The 23,659-nt window shown below is 50.2% G+C and overlaps 1 protein-coding gene and 1 long non-coding RNA gene across 5 annotated transcripts in view; one reads left to right on the top strand and one right to left on the bottom strand.

Annotated features, from left to right (window-relative positions):
• Positions 1–707: 707 nt before the first annotated feature.
• Positions 708–18,596, bottom strand: LOC308068932. The gene is made up of 2 exons (XR_013930199.1): positions 17,062–18,596; positions 708–10,660 (listed from the first exon to the last, which is right to left on the bottom strand). It is a non-coding gene; the product is annotated as an uncharacterized lncRNA (long non-coding RNA).
• Positions 15,033–23,659, top strand: part of JADE2 (jade family PHD finger 2) — an 84,114-nt gene continuing 75,487 nt past the window's right edge. Inside the window, exons 1-2 of one of the 4 annotated variants that reach the window (XM_080400433.1) lie at positions 15,033–15,260; positions 22,641–22,698. In XM_080400433.1, coding sequence (XP_080256559.1) covers positions 22,641–22,698 — 58 coding nt within the window. In that variant the 5' untranslated portion in view covers positions 15,033–15,260. Of the gene's footprint in view, positions 15,261–15,374; positions 16,075–18,751; positions 18,913–22,640; positions 22,699–23,659 lie in introns of those variants that run through there. The other 3 variants (XM_080400435.1, XM_080400432.1, XM_080400434.1) reach the window with 3 other exon arrangements.

Raw genomic sequence — 23,659 nt, 5'->3', positions numbered from 1 at the left:
ATCTGTATGTGTTTATATTTTAGGAGTCTGTACAGGGAATTGAGCCATGGCTGTGCTAGGTGCTTTGCAAAAGCAGAGGGGCGGGAAAAGCAGTCCCTGCCCTGAGGATCTTATGTTCTGCATGCACTCATAACCATGGGGATACAGCTTTAAAAATAATAATAATAAAAAAAAATATATAAGGCAAGGACCCTTCTTCGGTAGTGTAATTGGTTTGGCTAATGCTTAGCTGAGGGTAGAGGTCTGGAGAAGGAAAATCGGAGAGAAAAATCTTTGTTCACCATTTGCCCAGCCACAGCCAAGGTTGTGTTGGGTAGCTTTTTTGGCACAAGTGAGTGGTAAGGATGGTTTTGAAGGAGGAGAAAGGAGTGGCTGTTCAGATTTTATCGGGAAGGTTTTCCCAGGCTTAAAAGAAAGCTGGGCAGAAAGCGAGTCTGCTCTTAGGGGAGAAGCTGACAGACTGATTATAGAGGCTGGTGGGGCAAAGGTTATGGGCTGGCCGTACGTAGGGAGGTTATTGGTTCAGCGAGGTAAGAGGAGACGTGGAAAGGTAATAGGAATAAAGAGGAGAAGGCAAGAAGCTTGTAAATTATGTAAAGCAAGGACCAGCATGGTTGTGAATTGATGTGGTCCTGAGGGCAGCTGCTAAAACTGAAGGTTGCAGTAACTGATTGAGAGGGAGGCTTGGAGGAGGATGTTTTGGGTTGTTTGTTTTTGTTTTTTTTTTTTTTTAAAAAAGGGTTTAGAGGTGTTAAATAAGAAGAGGAGCAAGCATGAGACATGATTCCAAAGAAATCCAGTCTGTATGTGGTGGGTGGGTGGGAGGATGGGGGTATCACCTGGGTGAGGACAGGGAAAAGCGAGAGGGTGGCAGCAGGGCGCCTACACCTGCCTCATTGGGAGGGGTGGAAAGCAGTGACCTGAGCTGCTCTGTAGAGCTGTTGAGCTCTTTTTGAGTATTTTTCCAATTTATTTTTTGATTAATGGATCCTTATTTTTATATCACTACTGATTCTAGTAGCTCACCCCGTGTCGCACGATGTAGGTGACTGCGGGGGGGTATCCGGGCTATGCACTCAGCCAGATTCATCATCGGCTGACACCAGCTTCACGCAAACGAGGTTTCTTTTTCTATTTCCAATCGTTCATAGCAGAAAAATATTCTGAGAAAATCTTGTCTTGTGGTGGTTTATCCTTTCTAACTTTGGCCATCGCTCAAATAAAAAATGGCAGTGGTCTATGGAAAAAAGAAAAATAATTTTAAAAGATGCTTACTTGTATTTTTCCAAACCACCAGACCAGTTTACCAATTCCTGAGAAAAGACGCAATCAAGTAATGTTTCCCTTAATGTCAGAATGCAGAATAATGCCTAGATGAGTCTTTCAAAAAAGATACTTTTATACTTTTCCTGTCAAATGCAGAAGACAATCAGTTATTTCTTTCTCCTACCCCAAATATTTACACCTAAGGAATGTTAAGAAGTAGATTTGTTTTCCTTCCTTAATTTGCTTGATAGGAAAAAAATTCTTTTTTTATTGATTTTTTTGGTTTTTTCGTGTTTCGGTATAAAAACAAGATGTAGAACAGTTGGATATAGGTGGGGGGTTTATCAGTTAGACTTGGAGAGCATCATATCCCAGTATGGGATGATGGAAAGAAGGTGTGGAATCCTGGATCCAGACACATCAGTTGCAATACTTCCTTTAATTTCCTTTATTAGATATGAATAATAGAATAATTCATACTCTTTCAAGGTCAAATGCTGATTTCTCTAAAATAAGTCACTTTTGTGAGCTTTTTTGAATTGGAGGCTGTCTTCTGTCTTACTCTATTTTAGTTCTCAACCACGGCAGCAACAATTGCATTTCTGTGAGGAGAAACCTTCGTCACAACCCTGGCTCTGTTTGCCTGGGTTTCCCCAAGCAGTTCCTGACCTGCAGATGGGGTGGGATAGTGAGGAGTTGTGCTGCTGGTGTCACCCTGCCGGGGAGGATCTCCGGGAGGTGATGCTGGGGGATGATGCCTGGGCTTGCATGGCCCAGCTGGTGCCCACTGGGGAGGGAGCAGCTCTGGGTGCCTGTGGCATCTCCCACTGACAGCACCAGGCGGCTGTGCAGCCAGCAGCTCGCCCGAGGCTTTGCAGAGGTCTCTGTGTACGTACACCTCTGTGCTGTGACAGCCGTTAGTGCCACCCAACAAGTGGCTGCAGTTGGAGTGATGGTCAAGGTGCAGTCATGATGAAGGTGAAGCCATGCGGACTCTGGTACCCGCTGAAACAGGCAGCTCCTGACGCTGTAACATGGCAAGTCAACCCGCTGATCTGCGGGAAGACTGTATCTGCCCTGAAAAATGGTCCCGAGCCGGCCCTGTGGCTCTTTGCTTCGGACTCAGATGATGCACGAGGATGGGCACCTCCAGCAGCCCTCAGTGCAGACTCCTCACCCCTATCCCAGCCACGGCAGTGCATTTGCATAAGAAGCAACTGGGTGAGTAATACTTGCCTCTGCAGACATCAAATGCTGGAAGTATTTTGCGGTAAACCTGTTGCTGCTCTGGGCAGGGAGGATGCACTTTACTCCGAAAGCAAAGGATGAAAGCCTTTGTGGCAACGGCTGTGCTTTGAAAGTGACTGAGCCCAATCGTCTGCACAAGCAACTGTTTTATTATCAAAATAAGTGATCTCCCAAAGCACTTAAAGCCACTGCCTGCACGGAGCGGAGCCGCTGTGCGCTGCAGCCTTCTGCTAGTGCTGCTGAGCATCTCCATCTTACTCCAGCAGTGCAGTCTTGTTAATTGCAATCAAATAGTGCATTTAAGGGATTCACCGCTTAGGTTGCTTGTTCAAGTGGGCTTGGGGTGGTACGTGGTGAAAATAACTGCCATTAGATGGCTAGCCTGTGTCTACGTGACCTGAAATGGCTCAATTTGCCCAATTCCTACACCGCAGGTGTGTGGTGACGCAGGCCTGTGTCTGTCATCACAGAACGGAGTCTAAGAATAAACTAGATTTGCACCTTGCATATCTTTTCATAGATAAGATCGTTACTTCAGAGCCAGGCGGTGGATGTAGCTGAGGGACAGACTGTGAACCCTGGGTGCTGGGCTATTCCTGACTTTGGCCTCTGCCACTTACATCACTGGAGTAAAATCTTGTGTGCTGCTGGTTTCTTACATGGAGTTAAGGACACTGGGCCCTGGATTAAAAGTGCTATTAAGGAGCATATTGATTATTATTATTATTTTACGGGCTGGACAGTGTGCAGCAGCTGTCAGTGCTGCTGCAGAGCTTCCTCAAGGAGTCTGTGCCTTTGCAAAAAGGAAGGAGATATGGCACAGGAGGATTTTCTCACAAGCTGAGGAAATGGATTATCTGTGAAAAGAGCCAACAGTTTTTATTTACTGTGAAAATCTGAATCTTGCTCTCAATTTCCCATCAAGATAAAATGCAGGCGTTCGGTTAAAATGGTAACTTAATGCTCCAGAGGTTTAATTACCACCACTCTATAATCAGAATCAACACAGAGTGCAGTCTGCAGCTCCCAACTTCAAGAACTGCAGCTCCCCACAAAGCAGCCAAAGGAAGATATACGGCATGTGCTTAGATTTTGTGGTACTTCCCATAGCTGAACTTGCAAAGCTGCTATTGCTAACGGTTTTCTTTCAAACCTCAGGTTCTCCCTTAGCTATTATCAAACTCCATAGGTCCTTATTACGACGTTTTAACTTTCTCTGTGTATTATATCTATATACCTATACACGGTACTCAAGGGAGTTCACAGTGCTGGAAACTAAATTTCCAGGTTTTTTATTGCACCAATAGAAAGCGCTGGACTGAAGTAGCCCCCAGCAGTGGTTATTGAAATGTTGTAAGGGCTTTGGTTGGAAGAAGCGTCAGGAAGGCAGGGATGTTTTCCAGGCTGTGGCTGATGTGATCTCTGGCGTGGGCCACTGCTCCTTGGGATGAATGATCGATGCTCCTCCATTGCAGCACCCGGTGCTTTTCTTTCCAGACTTCAGCACTCGCAGATAAGAGGTAGGGCCAGCCTGGGTCTAACTTGGTGCTGTTTTCCCTCTGCAAGTTAAGATTTCTCTCCTCCAGTGCATTTTCTGAATGAGGTTGTCTGGCTGTGCCAGCTGCTGTTGATCCCTGTGAAAATTGCACATGCTCTATATTTTACCCGTTACTTTGCAAGCTGGGCTTTCAGTGAGCGAAGCCTCTGCCTGGATCGCTGCCGTGTGCTGCCTGGCACTGAGGCAGCCGTACCCAAGCAAAGCCGGCAGCACAGGTACTGCGCTAGCAGCTCCCTGCCTTCTGCCAGGGCTTGAGCCCCAGCTTTACATCATGGGCTGCTCCCAAGCCCAAGCTGTTTCCAGTAGCAAACACAGAAGTTGCTCTCAAAAAACAAACCAACCACCAAAACCCACCAAACCAAAAAACCCACCACCAAAAAATCCCAAACCCATCCAAACCCCACTTCGCTACAGTTTCTGCTCTCTCGAAGCAAAGGTTAATTTTTTTCACCATCACCAGCCCCCTATAAAAAGCAGCACAGTTTTTATCCTGCCCCACTACTTGTGGAAGTAAGAGATACCCTATTAACAACCCTTGTCCAAACAAAGCATTGGCGGGGTTAGTGCCAGCACTTTCCATCCAGCACTAGTATTTGTTTTTCCATGCTCTTAATCTTATAAATTGAATCGAGTCTGATAAAAGTGACTTCCTGAATATTGCATAACAGTTTGTGTCTGTCAGGATGGAAGACAAACAAACCTGACCTTGAACTTGGAAAGTTTCCTCCCAGCAGGTAGGAGCTTCCAAAAGACTGTGCTGATATGGGAAATGCCAGAGGGGGCTCCTGGTCTCCTCGCTGCCCTGGGGCAGCAGTGAGACTTCCCTGGCAGCCACCCTCTCCCTGAAAAAAAGCTTTGAAAAATGCTTTGGATCCTCCTCTGGGGACCAGAGAATCCCCCGGAAAGAGCTGCAGCAGGAAGACAGCAGCATGTTCTTGCTGCAAAAAGGAGGCAGAGGAGAAATCCTGTCCATATCTGGTATAGTTTAGCCTCCAGGGATTAATTAAAGGCTTTTTCAGTTTTTCTTTCAAACCTCACAACATCCATCTCCGCCTCACTGAATAGGGAAAAAGGAGAGAGGCATTTTCTCTGGTGAATCACCAGCCTGTTTCAATTTTCAGTTTTACATTGCAGTAATATTTTTTTCCAAAGGGAATACCACAGAAAGGGCAAACTTTGGCTTCTCACCATTGGAGCATTGCATCATTGATATGGACTAGAAATCTGAGCGGCGGGCAAAACAAATATTCCCTAAATTTAGCAATCCTCAGTATCCTTGGTGCTTCTGTCTCCTCTTCCCTGCCCCTGGGTAAGGCAGGTGAAGGTATCAGCAGAGCCAGTGTGGGATGCGGAGCAGGGGACTGGCAGCCTGTGCGTAGTGATGCCACGGGAGCAGGGAGGTGTCTGGCATCCTCTGAGCTGCTCGCAGTGCCAGGACTGGAAACTAACAGAGCTCTGGGGCAGCAAAATCCTTTCTTCTACAACTCCAGCTTGCAGTGATGGATGCAATGGAGCAGAAGGAGCCACCCAGCTCCCAGAGCTCCATGTGAAACACGTGGGGTCTTTCGTACAGGTCTCCCAGTACCAGAAAAACATAGGTCTTGGGAGACTGGTTTCTGGGCAGCACCGGAAGACTCACCACAGCTCCTGGCTCAGCCTGCCCCGGTGCATGCATGATGCCCTGTCCCTTGGGCCCTGTGGACCCTGAGGCTGTGTCCTGGCTGCAGTGTTTGTTTTCTGACCCCATTACCTATTCCAGTTTGGATTTCAGCTGCTTAGGCTTGATTATTTTAAGCCCCCTCCATCTGATTATCAGCAGCCCAGCCAGGCCAGATACGAAGCTTCCTGGGGGACCCCCAGCAGCATTGCAGAAGGATAATTTGCCTCTTATTTATGATCCTGGAGGGGGCTGGTTAGCAGAAACGGGGGAGAGTTATGGGATCGGTACAAGACTGGGGGAAGGGAGCTCCTCCTGCACCCCCGGTGCTGCAGCCTTTCAAATCTGAGAAACCTTCCTGCATGATTGATGACCTTGCTGCCACGGGCGTGCAGGGAGATGGGCGCTGGCAGGAGCCCCCTGCTCAGGGGGTATCGGCAACAGGCACTGCAGCATGTGCTAACCTGCATTGATATGGGAGGATGCTTCTGGAAGCAGAGTGTGGCTGCCAGAGCCGAGCAGCCCAGTGACATGCTGGCGTGGCAGGGAGCAGCAGATTGGTACCAAAGTTGGGCAGCCCTGTGCATCCTTCCTAGAGCTGCCTGCTCTTGCTTTTCGCTTTTCTATTGTTATCCTAAAGCTGTCCTCCTCCTCCCCCCAGCAGGATGAAGAAGCCTCCAGCTGGCCTAGGAGGCTTATCAGCTCTGTCTGGCTGGGTGTTAACAGTCTATTTGCATAAGTACCTGTCCCCGTCATATGCCACTTGCCTTTGTGACTGTATTTGTTTGTTTTTCCTCCAGCAGCCAGGCTGGAGGCGTGCTGCTCCCCAAGGTATGCCAAGGCAGATGCCACCACCTGATGCTCTGCATGCTTGGGCCAGGGTGCACACCCTCCCTGGCTCACCCGCTCCTCCTGCCCTGTGGGACCAGCCGGGAAATTCACTGTGGAACTCGCTGGGTCCTGTTTTCTCCTGGCTTTCAAGATAAAATTAAATTGAACCCACCACCACCACCACCTTTCACACCTTGACAGCTGTCCCGGCTGGGGAGAGCAAGCTTCCCCTGGGACTGCAAATCCCAGCTGGTGTTGCAGGGAAGGGTGGTGCAGCTGGGTCAGCATCTGTTTGATGGGCAGCTGTCTCCTCCCTGCTGTTAGGTGGGCATGAGTTGAGATCCTTAAAGCCCTTTCTGAGCTCAGGTCTCGGCTCCAAAGGCAGGGGCAGCGTAGCCTGCCAGGACAACTCTTCTGGATTTGCTGTGCTAAAGCAAGCATTGCTACAGCTTTGCTCCAAGTGTTGGTCATGACCGTGGAGTCACCTCCTCAGGTAGGAGCTAAGCGGTCTTGTTTCTGCTCATTAGCTCTGAAAGGTTTTTCCATCCATAATAAGAAAGTCATTAATGTTAAACTTCCGCTGCCAGGTACGATTGATTTGAAGATTATAACCACTATAAAGAGGGTATGCGTTGCATATACAATGTGTTAAAGTCCTGGCATGCAGGAATTGTTGCTTCAGTGGTTGTCTGTCATCCATGGAGCTCGCTAGAAGATGGCTCAGACAGATGTGGGGAGCAGCCTGGCAGCATCACTCAGAGTGGCCTGTTTCCAAAGGGCGAAGGTAAATCCAGCTCAGTAGCCGGCACCTCCTCTGCGGGAGGGCTGAGATCCCACCCTAGGGGATGTCAGACTCCGTGATTTAACAAGTCTTCGTGCTCTTGTTGCTGTGGTACTTTACAAATACGGTGCACAGCCTTGAGGACCTCCCTTGCTTGCAGGAGGGCAATGCTTGCTGGGGGAACCCCTCTGCCAGGAGCTACCAGTGCTGAAGTATTTTCTTCTGAATGTGGCCCAGAAAGCTGTCCTGCTGGTGTCCTTCCCCTCCGTGGCCAGTGAGCCAGTGAATCAGCTCTCCATCCATTCAGCCAGCCAGCCGCTTCTTGTATGTAAAAGTTATTTCAGTTATTTTAGACACATTTATGGCATTCATCATCTCGTTCATCATGTAAAGTGCTTTTGACAATGTATCAGCTGAGCCGTGCCAGGTGTGCCTTGCTCCTCTGACCGAGAGCGGCTGGAGGAAGGTGGGTGAGAAGAACGGGGAGTTCGGCTCAGCTCGGCGCATCCAGTCTCAGCTTTGCCTGTGTCAGCAGGTGTGTGATGTTATGGGGCGGACTGAAGCGTGTCTGCAATGGAACGCGAGGAGCAAGCGTGGAGAGGTGGGTAACCAGCAGTTTGATAGGAATAGGATCATTGAAGAGGATCAGTGGACTGGATTGTCCAACGAAAAATGCAGTGGGTAGCAGAGGGGGGAAATAGAGGGAGGAAGGAGCAGAAAATACGCCACATGAGCCACCCAAGAAGTGGCTAAAAGAGGAGTGGAACCACAAAAGGATAAATTCACGAAGCCAGGAGAGGGCTGCAGGAATCTCATTGCTGCTTTCAGAAGAACAGTGCTCAGCTAAGGCAGATTCAGTGGCTGTTCTTAGAGGCATTTGAAGGTGGCAAACCTGCTCTGGCTTCTACCGTTAACCAGAAAAGTGTCTGATTTGTGACCAAAATTCAGAGGCCCTGGTTTTCCCACCCCGGCACTGATGGCTGCATGCCCATGGACTGTTGGGTGGCCATTCGGGCTTTACAGACACAGAGGAATGAGTGTTACGGCTGCGGCTTTCTTGAATTTATGGGCAGACTTCATTCCTAACTATGCAGCCTACAGGTGATTTGAAAATTACAAATTCTGTAAAATGTGGAATATCTGGCTGTGTCAAACCCAGAATAATTGAAATTAAATTAGCGGGGTTGCTCCAGAGGCATTTGGTGCAATGGGTGCTCCTCAGCTGCTCCTCCCGCGTCGTGATGCTGCACCTCCAGCAATGGGGCTTCAGCAGCAATGGAGAGGCAGCTCACGTGGTGGGTCCTGGTCACGTCAGAGCAATGTTCTCCACACTTGGCAAACGGGGATGTCCTGGAAAAAGCCCATGAGATGGGACCCAACTGCCTACATGGCAAGCAGCTGGCTCGGCAAAGCGTTGTCGATCTGCATGGACGGCAGCATCAGCCTTGCTTTAGTCCCGTCCTGACAGGAGACAAAAAGACTGGATCGATGTCCTCAAATTTCAGAGGAGCAGAAGGTGGAGGTCTTGGATCCAAAATCTTATTTGCCATCCCTCTCTCACAGCCCTTTGCATGTTGTGCTAATAAATAGTGCTGCACATGAACAACTTGATCCCAACCCTGAAGAAATCCATAGGCACTGCCAGGTGCTTCATCCTCTGAAAATCAGGCCACGCATTTACGAGACCAGACGTGGCTTTCGGAGGCAGCTTTCAGGCGCCCTTTCCAAAAGCTGATATTGTAGCACATTGTACTGGGTCCTGGCTCTATTCAGACCTGATGAATTTTCTTGAAAGAAATATTGCGCCAAGTTGTAAGTCTCAAGCAATCCCTCACTTCCCATCTTTATCTCTTTCCTCAAGTGCACTAGCAGCTGCTCTGTCCTTCTGGCTACTCTTAGGTCTTCCTGAACCGTCGTTGCCAGCCCCATGTCCCGTGTGCCTCGCTCTCTGCTTGCTGCTTCCAGGCAAAGTTTGCTGCTTGGGAACATTGCTCAGGCGATGGAGTGTCCGTGTCAGCCCCCCTATGGTTAAAACCAACCCTGTAAGCAAACCCTCATCATTTTATTTATGATTTTTGGATGAGATAATGGTTTCCCACTTTGAAAAGAAAGCTCTCTACTTCAACATTTATTTTCTATAAATGCCTTGGCATTTATATTGCAACAGGAGACTATTCAGTGACATTATCTGATAAATATCGTGTTATACAGCTGCAATTTACAATGCATATATTTTTAACAGTGCTTCTAAGCTAAATTAAATGCTTCTAAAATATGGTACTTATGGAAAACAAATGTCTGTTCTAGCAATTTTGTTTTTCAGGGTACACTATTTTTTTAAAACCAGATATCATCTTTATCCTGTCAGGCAGTAAATTATGCACTTGCACTTTCATAAACTCTCCCCTTGGGAACTTAGTCAATGAAATGGAAATGTCTTTTTCACACCCTCCAACTCCAGAGAAAGACAGGGAAATAGCCAACTCTGTTATAAACTGAATGTCTAGAGGGAATCCATATAAAATGTGGATTAATGCAGTCCTGATGCATGTATTGTTTAGCATATGTACCATCCACTCAAATGGCGCATTGAATTGTGACTCAGATCTTTAATGTCTCTTTCTCTTTTTTAATTGGGAGAGTAATCGTGTGCTCTGTGGTGGGAGGTGGGATCCGCCGGTAGGAAGGTACCTGCTGGCCCCTGGCTGTTAACCTGCCTCCCAAGCCTGGGCAGAGTTGTCCTGCTCAGGGGAGTAAAACACAACTGCTTTTACACCTAGGTGGATCCTTCCCCGGACTGTGGGGTGGGAATGGGCAGGACAAGGGTTTGCAATGGCATGTCCTGCATTTGGGGGTTGCCTTTTGCAAAGGAGAAAGAAGTATTTAGGCAGCTGAGCTAGATGATCCTTGTACGTCCCTTCCAACTAATTCTATTCTAAACTGTTCTAAATCTATTTCTGTTTCTGACATCCATCACCCAGAACTACAGAGTTTGCCCGTAGCAGTCAAATGTCTTCAGGTGAAATTCCGAGCAGTCCAAGGAGCCATTTTATCCCATCACTGTGTCATCCCATCACTGCATCTAACGTGGAAAGTCTGAAACCCCAGCAAAAAGGGAGCAAAGGAATGACAGTGGGGAAGCGTGTTGCAGGGGATTCTGCTGCCATGCCCAAGGATCCATCTAAAGCAGGAGGAGCTACAACAGGTCTCCTCTTGTAGGAGGGGCACTGAAGCTGTTCAGCTGTCCACTGTTGGTCTTTACTTCCCCAAATCCACCCTTGAAGGTCCTTTGAAAGCACCGGTTCTTCCAGTTTGGGGACTGCATGAAATACACAACGTATTAGATGTGCTTTGCAATAAAAGTGAACTTACAGAAAACAGAGAAACCAACCAGAAAAAAAAGAAGGAATCTTGAAATCTGGCAGAAAAAATTCAGTGCACAAAACCCACGAGAACGGAGAATGTGAGCATCTTTGCACAAAACCACTTACAGATGCATTTCCTTAAAGGTAATCCCTTCAGACAGAGGCAGGCTGCCATTTCTCTGAAAGATATTAAAGCAGCTGTTGCTAGCACATAGAGAATTGTTGAGCTATCCATCAAGGGATGGACATTTGTAATGCTATATCTATTTTTTTTTTTTGTTTACAGTTTAGTTTGACACCAAATTTCTAGCTACTGAAGGTAATTGAGACTGCAAACAAAATCTCGCTATCCACTGATCTGCCAAATCGAATTTTCTTCTCCTGTAAGTATAGTATTTTTCCTGAGCTTCAGAGAGGAAAAGAATTATGCACAATGAATGAGAAAGAAAAGGGATTAGTTTATATAATGACCATAGCAGCCATCTCTCGCTTGATCTTTCTGTAGTAGTTCATTCTCAAAGATGGGAATGATTATTATTGCAATTTAGAACAGAGCTTGCTCTTTCTCTTTCTGCTGCATCTGCTTACTACTCTCCAAATTAACACATATTTTAATAAACATTAAATATCCCGGTTATAGACGGGATATTGGACAACCTTACTTGGGATATAGATGCAGCAAGGTTTTGTGTTCCCCTCCTGGACTGGCTGTGTACTGCTCTGGTCCTTGATAGAAATTAAAGTAGCCATGAGGCCATTTTGATGGCTTCTGGCTACCAGAGGCCTCTGAAGAGGGCATCTAAGGCAGTAAATCATCAGCCACATGTCTCCTACACCGTTTTTAAGTTGTGTGGTGCTTCTGAGGAGCTCTCTGTCACCAGAGCACCTCCCTGCCCCGTGGTGGTCCTCCAGTGGCCACCACTAGGGCCAGGTGGCTATGGCAGCAGGCACAGGCAGAGGCAGCTGAGCTTTCCTTGTGGTTTCTCACTAGCTAACGTTAGTAAATGGATTGTTTCTAAAGGTCTTCAAAATGATGTTGGATTTTCATATATATTTGAGGACTACTCGCCCTCCCCTGGACCTGTCCCAGCTGTGCTCACGTGCTGTGGTGATCAGATGTGAATGCCAGCAAGGCAGCCGGGTTTTCCTCTGCAGTGAGACCCACCTGCACCGAGATTTTCACTGGTCTGAAGTCTTGCTGAGAAGTTTCATAAACCAAAGTGTTGAGAGATGAACGATTTTACATGCTTGTTCTCCTGAAGTCGCTTTAATAGTTTTGTAAAATAGCTCTAGGGTGAGTCCATTCACCCCTAAACCCACCGTACTCGCCCCAGTCACGCTGGCAACGTGCTGCCCCACGGCGTGGTGGCAGCGGGAACGCCAGCTCTGCAGCACTTTTGGGGGCTTGTGTTTACTGATGGGATTCACCTCTGCAGAACTCACGCAAAACTCATGAAGACTCCATACGTCACTTAAAAACTTCTGTTAATTCTACTTATGCGTTCATCGCCAAAAGGTTGCCTATATTTTTATTTTAGGTTTGCAAAAATAAGCTCCGGTGAATGGAGATGAAAGGAAAATGTTGCTGGTTCCTTCCCTGGAGATCGTATTTCTTACTTGTTGCATAAGTGCTTATTTTAGCATCAATCAGCCGAGCCTTTGTTGTGTAGACAATTCTGTCCTTTTAGAGGATTTGTGCTGTATTATTTCTTCCAAAATGTTTTTTTTTTGTTTTTATTATTAGATTTATTTCTTCTCTTAGCAAATGCCAACTGACAACACCCTGTCACAGCTCTTCGTAAGTGTTACATAAATGTCATGCTATGTAAACTGAGTATCATATATATCATATACATGACCTTTCTGTAGAACCATCCATCAGGTGTAATCTCTGTGTATTTTATATATGTACGTGTTACATATACACAATTGTATATGAGTTTTGTTTGAGTGTGCATATATGGTAGCCAAAAATCTGTTAAGTATGTGATCACTGCTGCCCAGGAAAGTACTCAAAATGCAGAAATGTCCGAATTCTTGTTGTCAGTGCAACTTAACCTGTGCCCTTTTGTTGAAGCAGAAGATAATTTTAATTGCATGGTCAGATATTATTTTTCTTCTGCATCACAATGGCATGCAGTGCATGAGATGGTCAGCGAGGGGCTCAGCGATGCTGGCTCGTTCCTGTTGTTCAGCACATGATCCTAGGCCTTAGCTCAGCACATTATTCACATGTCTGACCACTTTTGGATTTCACAGCAAATAGAAAATACAGCTCCAATATTTCTGTGTGTGGTTTTCAAAGCAGAAGATGGTGCTCATCTTCCAGGTGGCAAAAATGCATCGTTGGGGTTGTGCCTTGGGATGCTGCGGACCTGCTGCACGCAACCTACCTGCCCTGAGGGACTGATCCACGTCCCTGGATTTTGCTATGCCATGACCTCCTTTAGAGGTGTTGGCCAGAAGGGTCGTAAGGCTGTAGTGTGCTGTACAGGACCGGAGCAGGGACGCTGGCAGGTTCTGCTGAAGACAGAATTATTGATTTCCTCGTGGCTTTTCCTACAGTACTTTCCACTACGCTGCATCAGTGCTTCAGCACCTTCATTAATCCTCCCCAAGCACCCGTTATGAAGATGGGTCAGGGTGACACATGGATGGATTAAGGTCAGTTTTGACTAATTCTGGGTACTCCATCTGAGAAGCGGAATGTCTGCTTTTTCAGAGCATTTAACATGATACAGCACTTCAAACATGCAAGCACAGCACCCACTGCTTCCAGCTGTACTAAGATGGATGTCAGCAATTCAGGCTAAAGGAGCTATGCACCCCCAACGTGGCCAACACAACCATCAGCATCCAAAAGTTTGGTTTAATGACTTTGTTAGCATTACAAAGCCTGTGGCAAGGGCAAGGAGAGAAGAATCCTCTTCGAGAGAGAGTTTTACCCTGTTGTCCCAGTCTGCATCCGCATCTTGCAGCCCTTGCGTAGCTCTGTGGGCAGGTTTTGATTCTGCAGGTAAGCTGAGGATCTGGTCAAAATTTGTTTCCTTTTTGACTTGCAGAGCAGGTCCATGACAATGCAGGTGTCATATGAAAAACAGATTGGGACGATGTAATAAAGAACTGCATTAGAATATGCGTGAACAAGAAAGTCTCCATAAATTGGTATGGAATGCCTCACTTTGGACATTTCTCATGTTCTGACCAGGTAACATAGTGACTTGCAAAATATCCCTTAACGCAGCCTGTGCACGTGGATGAGGCGGGATCCACAGGTGACGTCCTGGCAGTGAATGCTGTCCACCGAGGCACCTGGGGCTGGTGGGGACCAGCAGAAAGGGGCTGTGCTCCTGCGTCCCACCCTCTTGGACTACCAGGAAAGGCTTTTCTTAACTAGAGATGAAGTTTCCTATTCCCTGGGGTGCTGCAGAGCGGGCTCTGAGCACCTGGGGCATCCGCTGCCCCAAGAACAGCATCTTGAGAGATTCCAGCAGCCAGAACCAGGCATGTTGTTTGCCATGTGTTATGAGCTACTACTCTTCTTCACAGCCCAATAATGTGACTAATTTGGGCGGGTTTACCTAAAAGGCCGCCTCATGCTAAATTTCAAGACCCCATTTCCAGAGTTACAGTCCAAAAAACCACAGCAAGCCCTCGAATGACCAAAGCAAGGCTCCTCTCCTCCTTCGCTTTCATCCTTGGGAGAGCCAAAGGACTTGGAGCGGTTGGAAAATGGCCGGCACAGACGGCCAAGGCAGAAAGTTGCAGCCTAATTCATTCAAGTTTGGCAAATTATGAGGAGCCAGAACAGGGATGTACGGCAGGGAGTGTCTGAGTGGCTCTAGCAGTGGTCCCAATGGTTTTTAATAACCGGTAACTCACACTTAGAGCTGACCAGCATAACAAGTTGAAGAGATGATGGCGGATTGGGGTTGAAGGACTCTCTTGCACCTGAATTTTCACCTTCTGCCGCCATGGTTTAAAACAGCGCAAGGCAACTCCTGCAATTTCTTTTACCATAGGGTGCACAGGAGTTTGGGAAGATGTTATGTTGCATGGACCGCTCCACCCCGTTATGAGTATTATTTTAATTTAAGAAAGCACTTCTGTCTTGACAGCTGCACTCTTGCTGGTTTTAATGGTGGGAAGCAGCTGGCAAGGGGCAGCCCCGGGCCCAGGCATCCCCGAGGGGCACAGAGGGGTCACCCCGGAGCGGGAGGGACCGCTCCGGTCCTCTCCGCGGAAACTCTGCAAAGTTGGGGTTTTTCTGGGTTTGTTTTTTTCCGGGGGGGGGGGGGGGGGCGCCACCTCCCCCCGGGGGGGTTGCGGCTGCAGCCGCATCCCCAGCCCCGCCGCTGCTCGCCTTTCCGCGGGCGCTGCGCGTCTCCGGCGCGGCCCGCGGAGCAGCGCGGAGGCACCGCGGCCCTCCCCGGCGATTCCCACGCCGGCGGCCCGCCCCGCAGCCGCGGAAGTTTGCTACGCGGGGGGGGAGCGGCTCCGCTCCGCGATGGGCAAGAACCGTCTTTTTGACGCAGGAGAAATGGCAAATTTTAAGTACGTCATTAATATGGCGCCAAAAGGTTGTGTGTGTGTGTGTGGTGTGTTTTTTTTTTTTTTTTTTTAAGTATAAGCTTTTTTTTTTTTTTTTTTTTTTTTTTTTAAGGTTGCAGAAGCCGCCCCGTGTACGCCTGTGCGGAGCGCGGAGCGGGGGGGGCGGAGGGGCGGGCGGGAGTGTGTGTGTGTGCGGGTGTGTGTGCAGGGCCGGCGGGACGCCTGCGGGGCCGGCGGGCGTGCGGGGCTCCGGGCAGCGCCATGGGGCCCCGGCGGCCGGCGGGGGGGTGACGGGCGGGCGGGCGGCGGCGGCGCGGCCCGGGATGGGACCCGCGCTGCCCGCACCTGGCCCTGCCGCTGCGCCCGGCCGCGGGGGAAGGCGCAGGAGGGGGAGAAATTGAAGATTTGGGGCGGGAGGGGTGTGTGTGTGTTGGGGGGGGGGGGGAAGCGCCGCCACCATTATCCGTCCCCGCTCCGAAAGTCGCTTCCCCGCCTCCCTGCCGGAGCCCGAGCGGCGGCGGGGCGAGCAGAGCCTGAGGAAGTGCAGGGTGAAAAAGAAAGAGAAACAGGCGGGCAGGGCTCGCCCGGCCGCCGCGGAGCGGCCATCTCGGCTGGGAGCGGGGCCGCAGCCATGGAGTTGCCGGGCGGGCGCTCCTGAGGAGGGCCCGGGCGGCGCGGCCCCGGCAATGACACCGGATTGAGCCGGCGAGGGGGCTCTCCCGGCCGGGGACTGCGGGAGCATCCCCCGCCCCCCGCCTCCTCCCGCCCGTCACCCGAGAGACAGGCTCAACTCTTGGAGGACACTCTCCTGGCAAAGGTAAAGGCTCGGCGGGGCTGGCGTCGGGAACGGGCTTATTTTGCAGCGGATGGTTATTTTGCAGCTCCCCCTGCTTTGCTCGTATTTATTTATTTTTTTAATTTTTTTTTTATTTTTTTATTTTTCCTCCCTCCCTCCCTCCCTCCCCCCCCCCACCCCCCCGGCTGCGAGGCGGGGGATGTGCAGCATTTCCAGGGGTGGATTGCGCATGTTGGTCACTCTTGTTTTAAAGTGTACGAGGGAGGCAGCGGGAATGTAAACAAGAACTTTTAAAGGGTCGCCTCGCCGCTTCGCCGTTTTATTTCCCGAATTAATGACTGCGGCAGAGGCTGCTGCGCGCCCTGCCCGCGGGGGGGGGGGGGGGGGGGCACACACACACGCACGCACCGCGTCTCCGCGGGGCGATGCGCGGCCCCGGGGGGGTGTCCGCGGGGTGCGGGGCTGCGCGCCCGCGCTGCGCTGCCGCGGGGCCGGGCCCGTGGAGCGGCGGGGCCGCGGGCGCGGAGCGCTGCGCGGGGCCGGGATGGCGGTGCCCGGGGGCGTGGCGGCTGCCGGCTCCCGCCTGCCCTCCCCCCGCTCCCTCCTTCCCCCCGCTCCCGGCCGCCGCGCCGCGGGGCTTTCCCCGCCGCCCGCTCCCCGCGCTCGGCAGCCTCGGCAGGCGGCCCCGCTCCCCTGCAGCATCCCCCGGCGCACGGCCCTGCCGGGGGTCCCGCGGGGCGGCTCCCGGTCCCCGGCCTCCCCTCCGTCCCTCCGCGCCCCTTCCCCACCTGCCGAGCGGCGGGGGGCGGCGGGGCTGGCAGCGCCCCACCTGCCGGGCCCCCCGCCGCCCCCCGCGGGGGCTGCAGGCACCGGCCGGCAACTTGGGGAGCGCCGCAAAGGCGGCGGGGGATGGGGGGCTGCTGGGTGTCAGCCCCGGGTGCAATCGGGAGGGAAAAAATGACAATAACAAAAAAAATGTAATGTGTATATATATATATATCGTCATACCTGCACATCTTGAGCGCTTTTTGAGTAGGAAGGATGGCATTCCCAAGGAAAACTCCCAGTTCCTCAGAGCACCCACAGTGAAAATTGTTTACTTATGGGTTTGAGCCTGGACCCTCCCTCCGCTGGGACATAGCTAAGAGGGGATCTTGCTTGGGGGGAACAAAAATTAAACGAAAAAAATCAGTAATCTCAGCCTTTCTCCCAGGGGTAGGGAGCCCGGCTCTTGGGAATGGTGTTTGACCTTTAAGCATTTATTGGCTACTGAGGTTAAAATAAGCTTGAGATAGAAGTAAAAATAGCTGGCAGAAAGGTTAAATCAAAGGTTAAATTTGTTTTTCCTAGGAAAATTGAGGGAGATGTCCAAAAATGAAGGCTTGGAGGGAAGGATGGGAGGGTGCACGTGAGGTCTGTAGGCAGGGAGATGCGATTCATTTAAAGCGTTTGCCACCAAGTTCTGAAAGTTGGTGGCTAGGTGGTCCTCAGGCTGAGGCGTTTGGAATGAGATCTGCACTTTGCCTTTCCCTGGGAATTTGCCTTACCCTGGGAATTTGGTACAGGGCTTGGAGTGCCCATAGCTCCTGTTGATTTTCCTGAGTTGCGGATGCTCAGAGACTTGCAGGATGGGGCAGCCGGCTGCAGGCGAGGAGCCGTGCCCGGTGTCCCAGCCCTTGCCCGGTGTCCCTGCCCTTGCCCGGTGTCCCTGCCTGCTCCCTCCTTGCCTGAGGGCAGGGGTGGCCCCGAATGCAATAACCTTTGCGATTACCTGTGCTCTGCCTGGGCTTGCTGAAGAAATAAAAATGGATAATTAGAGGGTAACAAGTCAGAAGAGGCAAGCGAAGTTATAAATGTGAAGAGTAAAGAAAAAAAATCCCCATGTAGATGTGGAAGAAGGCAAAGCACAGGAAGTAAACCAGGGCTTGTTTTGTTTTAAATTTAAATGAGATGAAATTTTGCCCCAGGGAGCCGAGGCAGCAAGCAGAGCTGCTCCAGCAGAGGCATGGCTCGCTCCTCACCTGGGCACCGGGGCTGGTGCTGGAGAGGCTGGAGCTGACAGCAGGCTGCGGAGGGGCAGGCGAGCCCCGGCTGGCGGGGACAGGCTCCCGCTGCCCAGAAAACGAGTGTTCCCGGGTACCAGCATCGCGCCTTTCTGCGTTTACACTTCGCAGGGTTACCAGGGAGGTTCGGAAAGGAGCAACGTGGCTTCCCCCGAGGTGTGAAGGGCTGTGCACCAAGGTTTGCTGACGGTCTGTTGGTACCGCCGACGCGCATCCTTCAGTCAAAAAGTTTGTTCTTCTGTTACGGTGGAATTGGGGCTGTGCCTGCGGTGGGGGATGCTGCTGCTCTCTCAGAGCCTCCTATAGCAGCGCTTGGCTCCACTGTTGTTAATGAGAAACGACGATCCGACCAGGACAGCCGTCCTGCGGTGCAGAGGCTGGGACCTTCCAGCCCTCCACCCTCCTTCTTCAACTTTCTAACAACGGGCTGGTATTCCTAGACAGAGCAAATAGATAACGCGGAGGGGAAGCGTCGAGAGCAGCCCCTCGACCCCACGTCACCCGCCTGGGCACGGGCGATGGCAGCGGGGGTGCCTGGCAGCGGGGGTCCCTGGCAGCGGGGTCCGGGCTGGCCGGAGCGGTGTGCGTGCCGCTGGGGGCACTATTTTCTGTTTGTGTTCCTATTTCTGTGCTGGAAGAACAAACAGGGAAGTGGTTTTTCTGCAGTCTCATTGCAGCTCGCAAACAGAGCGCATAATTCAGCCGGTGTTGCTCAACTGTCACGGCGTCAGAGGTGACGGCGCAGGGGGACCGAGCGCGGCGCATCCCTTAACGTGCGGGTGGGCGCTGGGAGGAGGTGATGACCAAATACTTTTTCTTTTTACTGCAACTTATGCAGGTTTCTCTGCCTCTTCCCTGTGGAAGCAGTGAGTGTGGGCATGTATGAATTTCTCTAGTTTGCTTGCCAAGGTCCAGAATGGTTCATCCTTGCAAACAGCCCCTGCGCAGGGTGCTGTGATGCCACTCCGAGCTTTGAATCCCACGTGGACTTGATGTAAGGAAGCGTTTGTGGAGAGCTGGGAAGCATCAGCGGATTCCCCAGAGCACAGGGATGGTGGAGGAGTTGTTTGCTGGTGAAAGGCTGGATGAGGCATTTCAGTTTAGTGTGCGTGGGAGTGTGGGGCTGCCCAGGGAGCAGTGCCCAGGTGGGACAGGAGCGCAGGGTCGGGGCACATGCACCTCTGTGTGCGATGGGTGCTGCTGCCTTCACTTCTCCCAGGTTGCATGGGCTGGGCAAAATTGCATCTCCAAAAGCTCTTCTTCAGCCTTCCCCTGCTGTGAGGCAGCATCAGACAGCCTGAGGCCATCATCTCAATTTTACCGCCAGTCCTGTGGCTAATTTGTCCTGGGCCCTAGTGATTTACATTTGTTTAGGCTGATGCTGGGCCCTCATCTTCCTTGGTTTAGCATTTATCTGCCTTTCTCAGCTTGAACAAAGGCAATGCTGAACATGTGCTAGTTTGCAAGCCATTCTGTTTTTGGGTTTCCAGGCATTAGAGCAGGGCTATGCCTGTGGATTTGAGTTGCAGACACTTCAGGGGGATGTTCATTTGTTTATAAAAGAAACCCACATCTGTTTCTGTTTGAATTTTTTAAGCAAGCATACATAGAAACCTTTCTCTTGGTTTCTGGCTCTGTAAAAGTTAGATTTTGGGCCAAGTTTGACCTAACAGCGACCTTTTCAAAGTATTACAAATTTTTTTGGTATTTGTTTATGACTTTAGTAACGATGCCATGCAGGGAATGGGTCAGTTAAAGGTGAAATTAGCTTCTAATGTAAACAGAAGATTAATTTGGGAGCAGAGACTGTATTTTGTGGAGACTTTTTAAGTTGCTTAAGTACACCAACTGGATTGCTTCTGAGACCTCGCTCCTTGCGAGGAGCTCCAGCCCTGGCAGTGAGAGGGATGGAGGCAATGGGTCCCCCGCCCGCTGGTTTCTGGAGGGGTGTGGGGAGCCCATGGCTCACCCAGCCACCATCAGATTTTATAACCCTGTGCTCCAGATGGGGAAATGGCCCAATAAACCTTCTTCTACAGTAAATTCCTCTTTAAGTACCGTGGGGTTTACTACTGTTTGGCTGCTCAAGAATATGAGTCCCTCGGAAAACAGCATCTTCTTAGCGCTGCCTGGAAGTTGATTTCTGACAGGGGCTGGTTGAGCCCTGAGGTTTTGGCCCCAGATTTTGCTCCCGCGTACCTGTGGGCTGCTGTGTGCCTTTCCCTACCCAGGCAGTGATTGCCTTGCGGTGCTGCTGTGTGCAGATGTCCGTACTTTGCTCAAGCTAGAATTTCATTCAGAGCAATGTAATGCAGTTTGATTCAGAGGATGCTGTCTTGGATCCTGCCAGACAGTGGCAAAATGATTTACTGAAGTAGAGCCACTATTTACCTGCACTGTGAACCACTTCTGTATGTGAATTCATGCTTTCATAGAGCAAGCGCCTAGGAGTGTATTGTGTGGGTAGGTGTAGGATGGAGGCAGGATGCAGGGACAAAGTTCAATTAAAGGGATGATCAGTGCATTTTCTTACATACATATCTGAGCCAAAACCAGTCCCAGCATCCTGACACCTGTGCTGTGCGTTAATCATACGGCTTTTTCTCCCTCCGTTGGAAGGGTAGTGATGTCTTGCTGTAAAGGCAAGGATGGAAGACACTGGAAGTCTCACTGGCTATCAGTAGCATTCCTTTGCTTCAGCTCCGGTGTTTCTTTTCCCCATTGGCTTTGGCTTCTTTAATCTCTGTGACTAGGAACTCCAGAATCAATAAAAGCATAGCTCTGGCTTTGTGCTGCGAAAGCTTGTTTGTCACTTCAAACCAGTAGGAGCCAGTTTAAAAGGTTCAGGTAGAATTTCCACTAAAAGTAAGTAAACTGCAGTTAGAGCTGTCTTCAATATCATTTTCCTCGAGCAAAATCTAATGGCTACTTGGAACAAGGCTGGTCTAATAACATCTGTTTCCCCTGGAATCACTGGGGGAAAGTATTGATATTGCCATATTCTCAAGGAACGTTTTAAGTCATGTTTGACAGGGCAGTGCCTTGCCACAACACTGATAGCTAAAATGTTTATGGTACTTTGTAGTATTATCCCTTATAATGGTGTGATAAAACATAGCACATCTATTGTAAAATACAGGCATTGCAAGGGTTTTATATGCTTATGTGGAACTTTTCCTGTTCTTTGGGGGGAAGTGGCATGCTCTAGCCTGCTATCCAGTCTGCGGGCTGCTAGTACCTGCTGTGACTGAACCGTACAAAACCAGTGTTTTATTATCATTCCCGCTTAATCGTTTGCAGCAGCAGTAGTGTGTGTGCTATGTTAACACCCTTAGATTCTTACAGAGTATCTCAGAAGGTGCTAGGGAGACTTCCACGCAATCACATTGTTTTCTGTGGGTGTGTTTTAGCTCACAGCCTGCTGGGTAGATGTCGGGTCCATGGGTAGCCCATCCCATCCAGAGCTCCCCAAGCCCTGTATTGGGGGCCACATTGATCGTCCACCAGACACATTGGTAAACTGGGGTCTTCAAAAGTTTAATTCTCTTTTTTTTTTTTCTTTTGGTTCTGCCTTCTTTTTTTTTTTAAGCATCTGCTGGTACAGGTACTTGACTTCCAGCTCCGAGCGCTGGGTTCCTGAGGGGCGAGTTCAGGGGAACCTGCTGATTTCAAGTGGTTCTGTGGCTTGTTCATGGTCACAGTGCAAATCAGCAGTTTAGGTTGAAGTGGGTCTCCTGTCCTGATCGGTGCAGTGGTACCCGCTGCTGTGGTTTTGTCTCTGAGAGGATGGAGAAGTCACAGCAGCTGTGTAGAAGCCGCTCGCTGGCCCCGCCGGGAGCTGTGGTGCCGGTGGGGGGCTGCCCGGCTGTGTTGGCGCAGGCAGAGCGGCTCTGGGTGATGGGAAGCGTGCTTCAGGCTTGGCTGGCGCGCGTGTGACATACACAGCAGAAGTCTTAAAAGAAGCAGCTACTGCCCGAGTGGGAAGATGAGTCAGAGGGTAAAACCCCAGGCTGATTGTACACAGGGGTCCTCTGCAGCTTGGGGATGCTCGGAGTTCCCCCTGCAGACATACTGAGAGTGTGCGTAGTTTCCATGCTTCTGTCTGTGCGCTGCTCAAATTTGCAGCCCAGATGGGTGGTTCACAGGATGTCTTTTGTCCTGTCCAACAGCACCGCGGTCCATGGTGGGGCATCCTCCTGTGGCGATGCTCTTGCGGAGGGAGAGCCGTTTGGTCACCAGTCCTGCATGGGCAGATTGCCACCGAAGCTGAGTGATCAGAGTGTACTGGCTGTACCTCCTAGGAGCGGGGAAAGCTGGTGGAGAGATGCTTGACACCCTTAAAGTTTTAGGAAAAAAAAGCCGTATGAGGACTGTTTTCTTCCTTTTATTAAGCCTCTGGGTAGTTGCCTGTGGTGAGGCTGGGGCTGGGATAACACGGTGTGCGGATATTCAGAATAACAGTGATTTGGTGCTGAGTTGAGTTTCCTGGACATTAAGTGTAATGTTCAATTTCTTTTGTTACAGATGGAAGAAAAACGACGCAAGTACTCGATCAGCAGTGATAACTCAGACACCACTGACAGTAAGACCTTTAATTCAAGGCTTTGAATGAGATTCACCTCCAGCAGGGAAAACGCTTGAATAATTACTTTGCAAAGAGCGGAAGATACTGCGTTTACTGGGAAGTCTCTGCACAATGAATTGTGTGCCGGGCTGGGTTTGTCAGAAATGCAGCAACAAGCTGATACCAATTTAAACGCTCGGCTGTGGCTCCTCTTAACTGATGAGAGTGTCTCCCTCGTGTGAGGAGTCTGGGCGAGGGAGGGCTGCCGATTGTAAAGCTGCTAACAAAGCAAGCACGCTTTGTAGACAAGTTGCCCTTTCCTGGGAGCTGCAGCCTAGACTAGTTAACTCTTGATTGAGTTGTACTGGGGAAGGGGGAAGTTTTTGCTGGAGTCAGGATAAAACCGGAGCCACCTTGTTCCCTTCTTGCGAGCTGAAGAGTGATGTGGGAAAAGGGATGAGGCGCAAGCCGGCAAAGCTTGCAAGCCCACGCTTGCTTTTCAACATCTACCTCACTTCATCCTCATTCAGGAAAGCACAGAAGCATGTGCTCAACAATAAACATGTGCAAATGTGCTGCATTTTGGCTATAAATAGAGCGCTTTCCTCTCCCACTGATTCCAGGGTTTCACCCACTGCAGACATACCGCAGTGCCGTAGCGTTCAGTACCCTCAAGGCACTAGTCTAATCCCTTGTCTGGGCTCCGGAGTTTCTTACTAGTTGCTCTTGGTTTCTTACGAATGTCACAGTAATTTCATCTGGGCTGTGCTAGGAATTTGCTCTCCACACTTTACAGGATCTGGCTGCTGGATATCCGAGAACGAAAGGGACTTTGCTAAAGACACTAAACTTCTGGGCCTTTTCCTAACAGGATGATGGGGAGATTACAGGGGGTTATGGAAAGGCTGATCTTGCTGGGTTTGGCTGCCGTTCCCACAGCTTTAGCCAAAAAAATTGTCAGCGTGAGTGGAGTTTGCAC

Source organism: Falco punctatus, assembly GCF_963210335.1.
Source record: "Falco punctatus genome assembly, chromosome: 8".
Taxonomy (NCBI): Eukaryota; Metazoa; Chordata; class Aves; order Falconiformes; family Falconidae; genus Falco; species Falco punctatus.
Note: the sequence above shows the minus strand (reverse complement) of the source record. Positions and strands in the feature narration are given on the sequence as shown.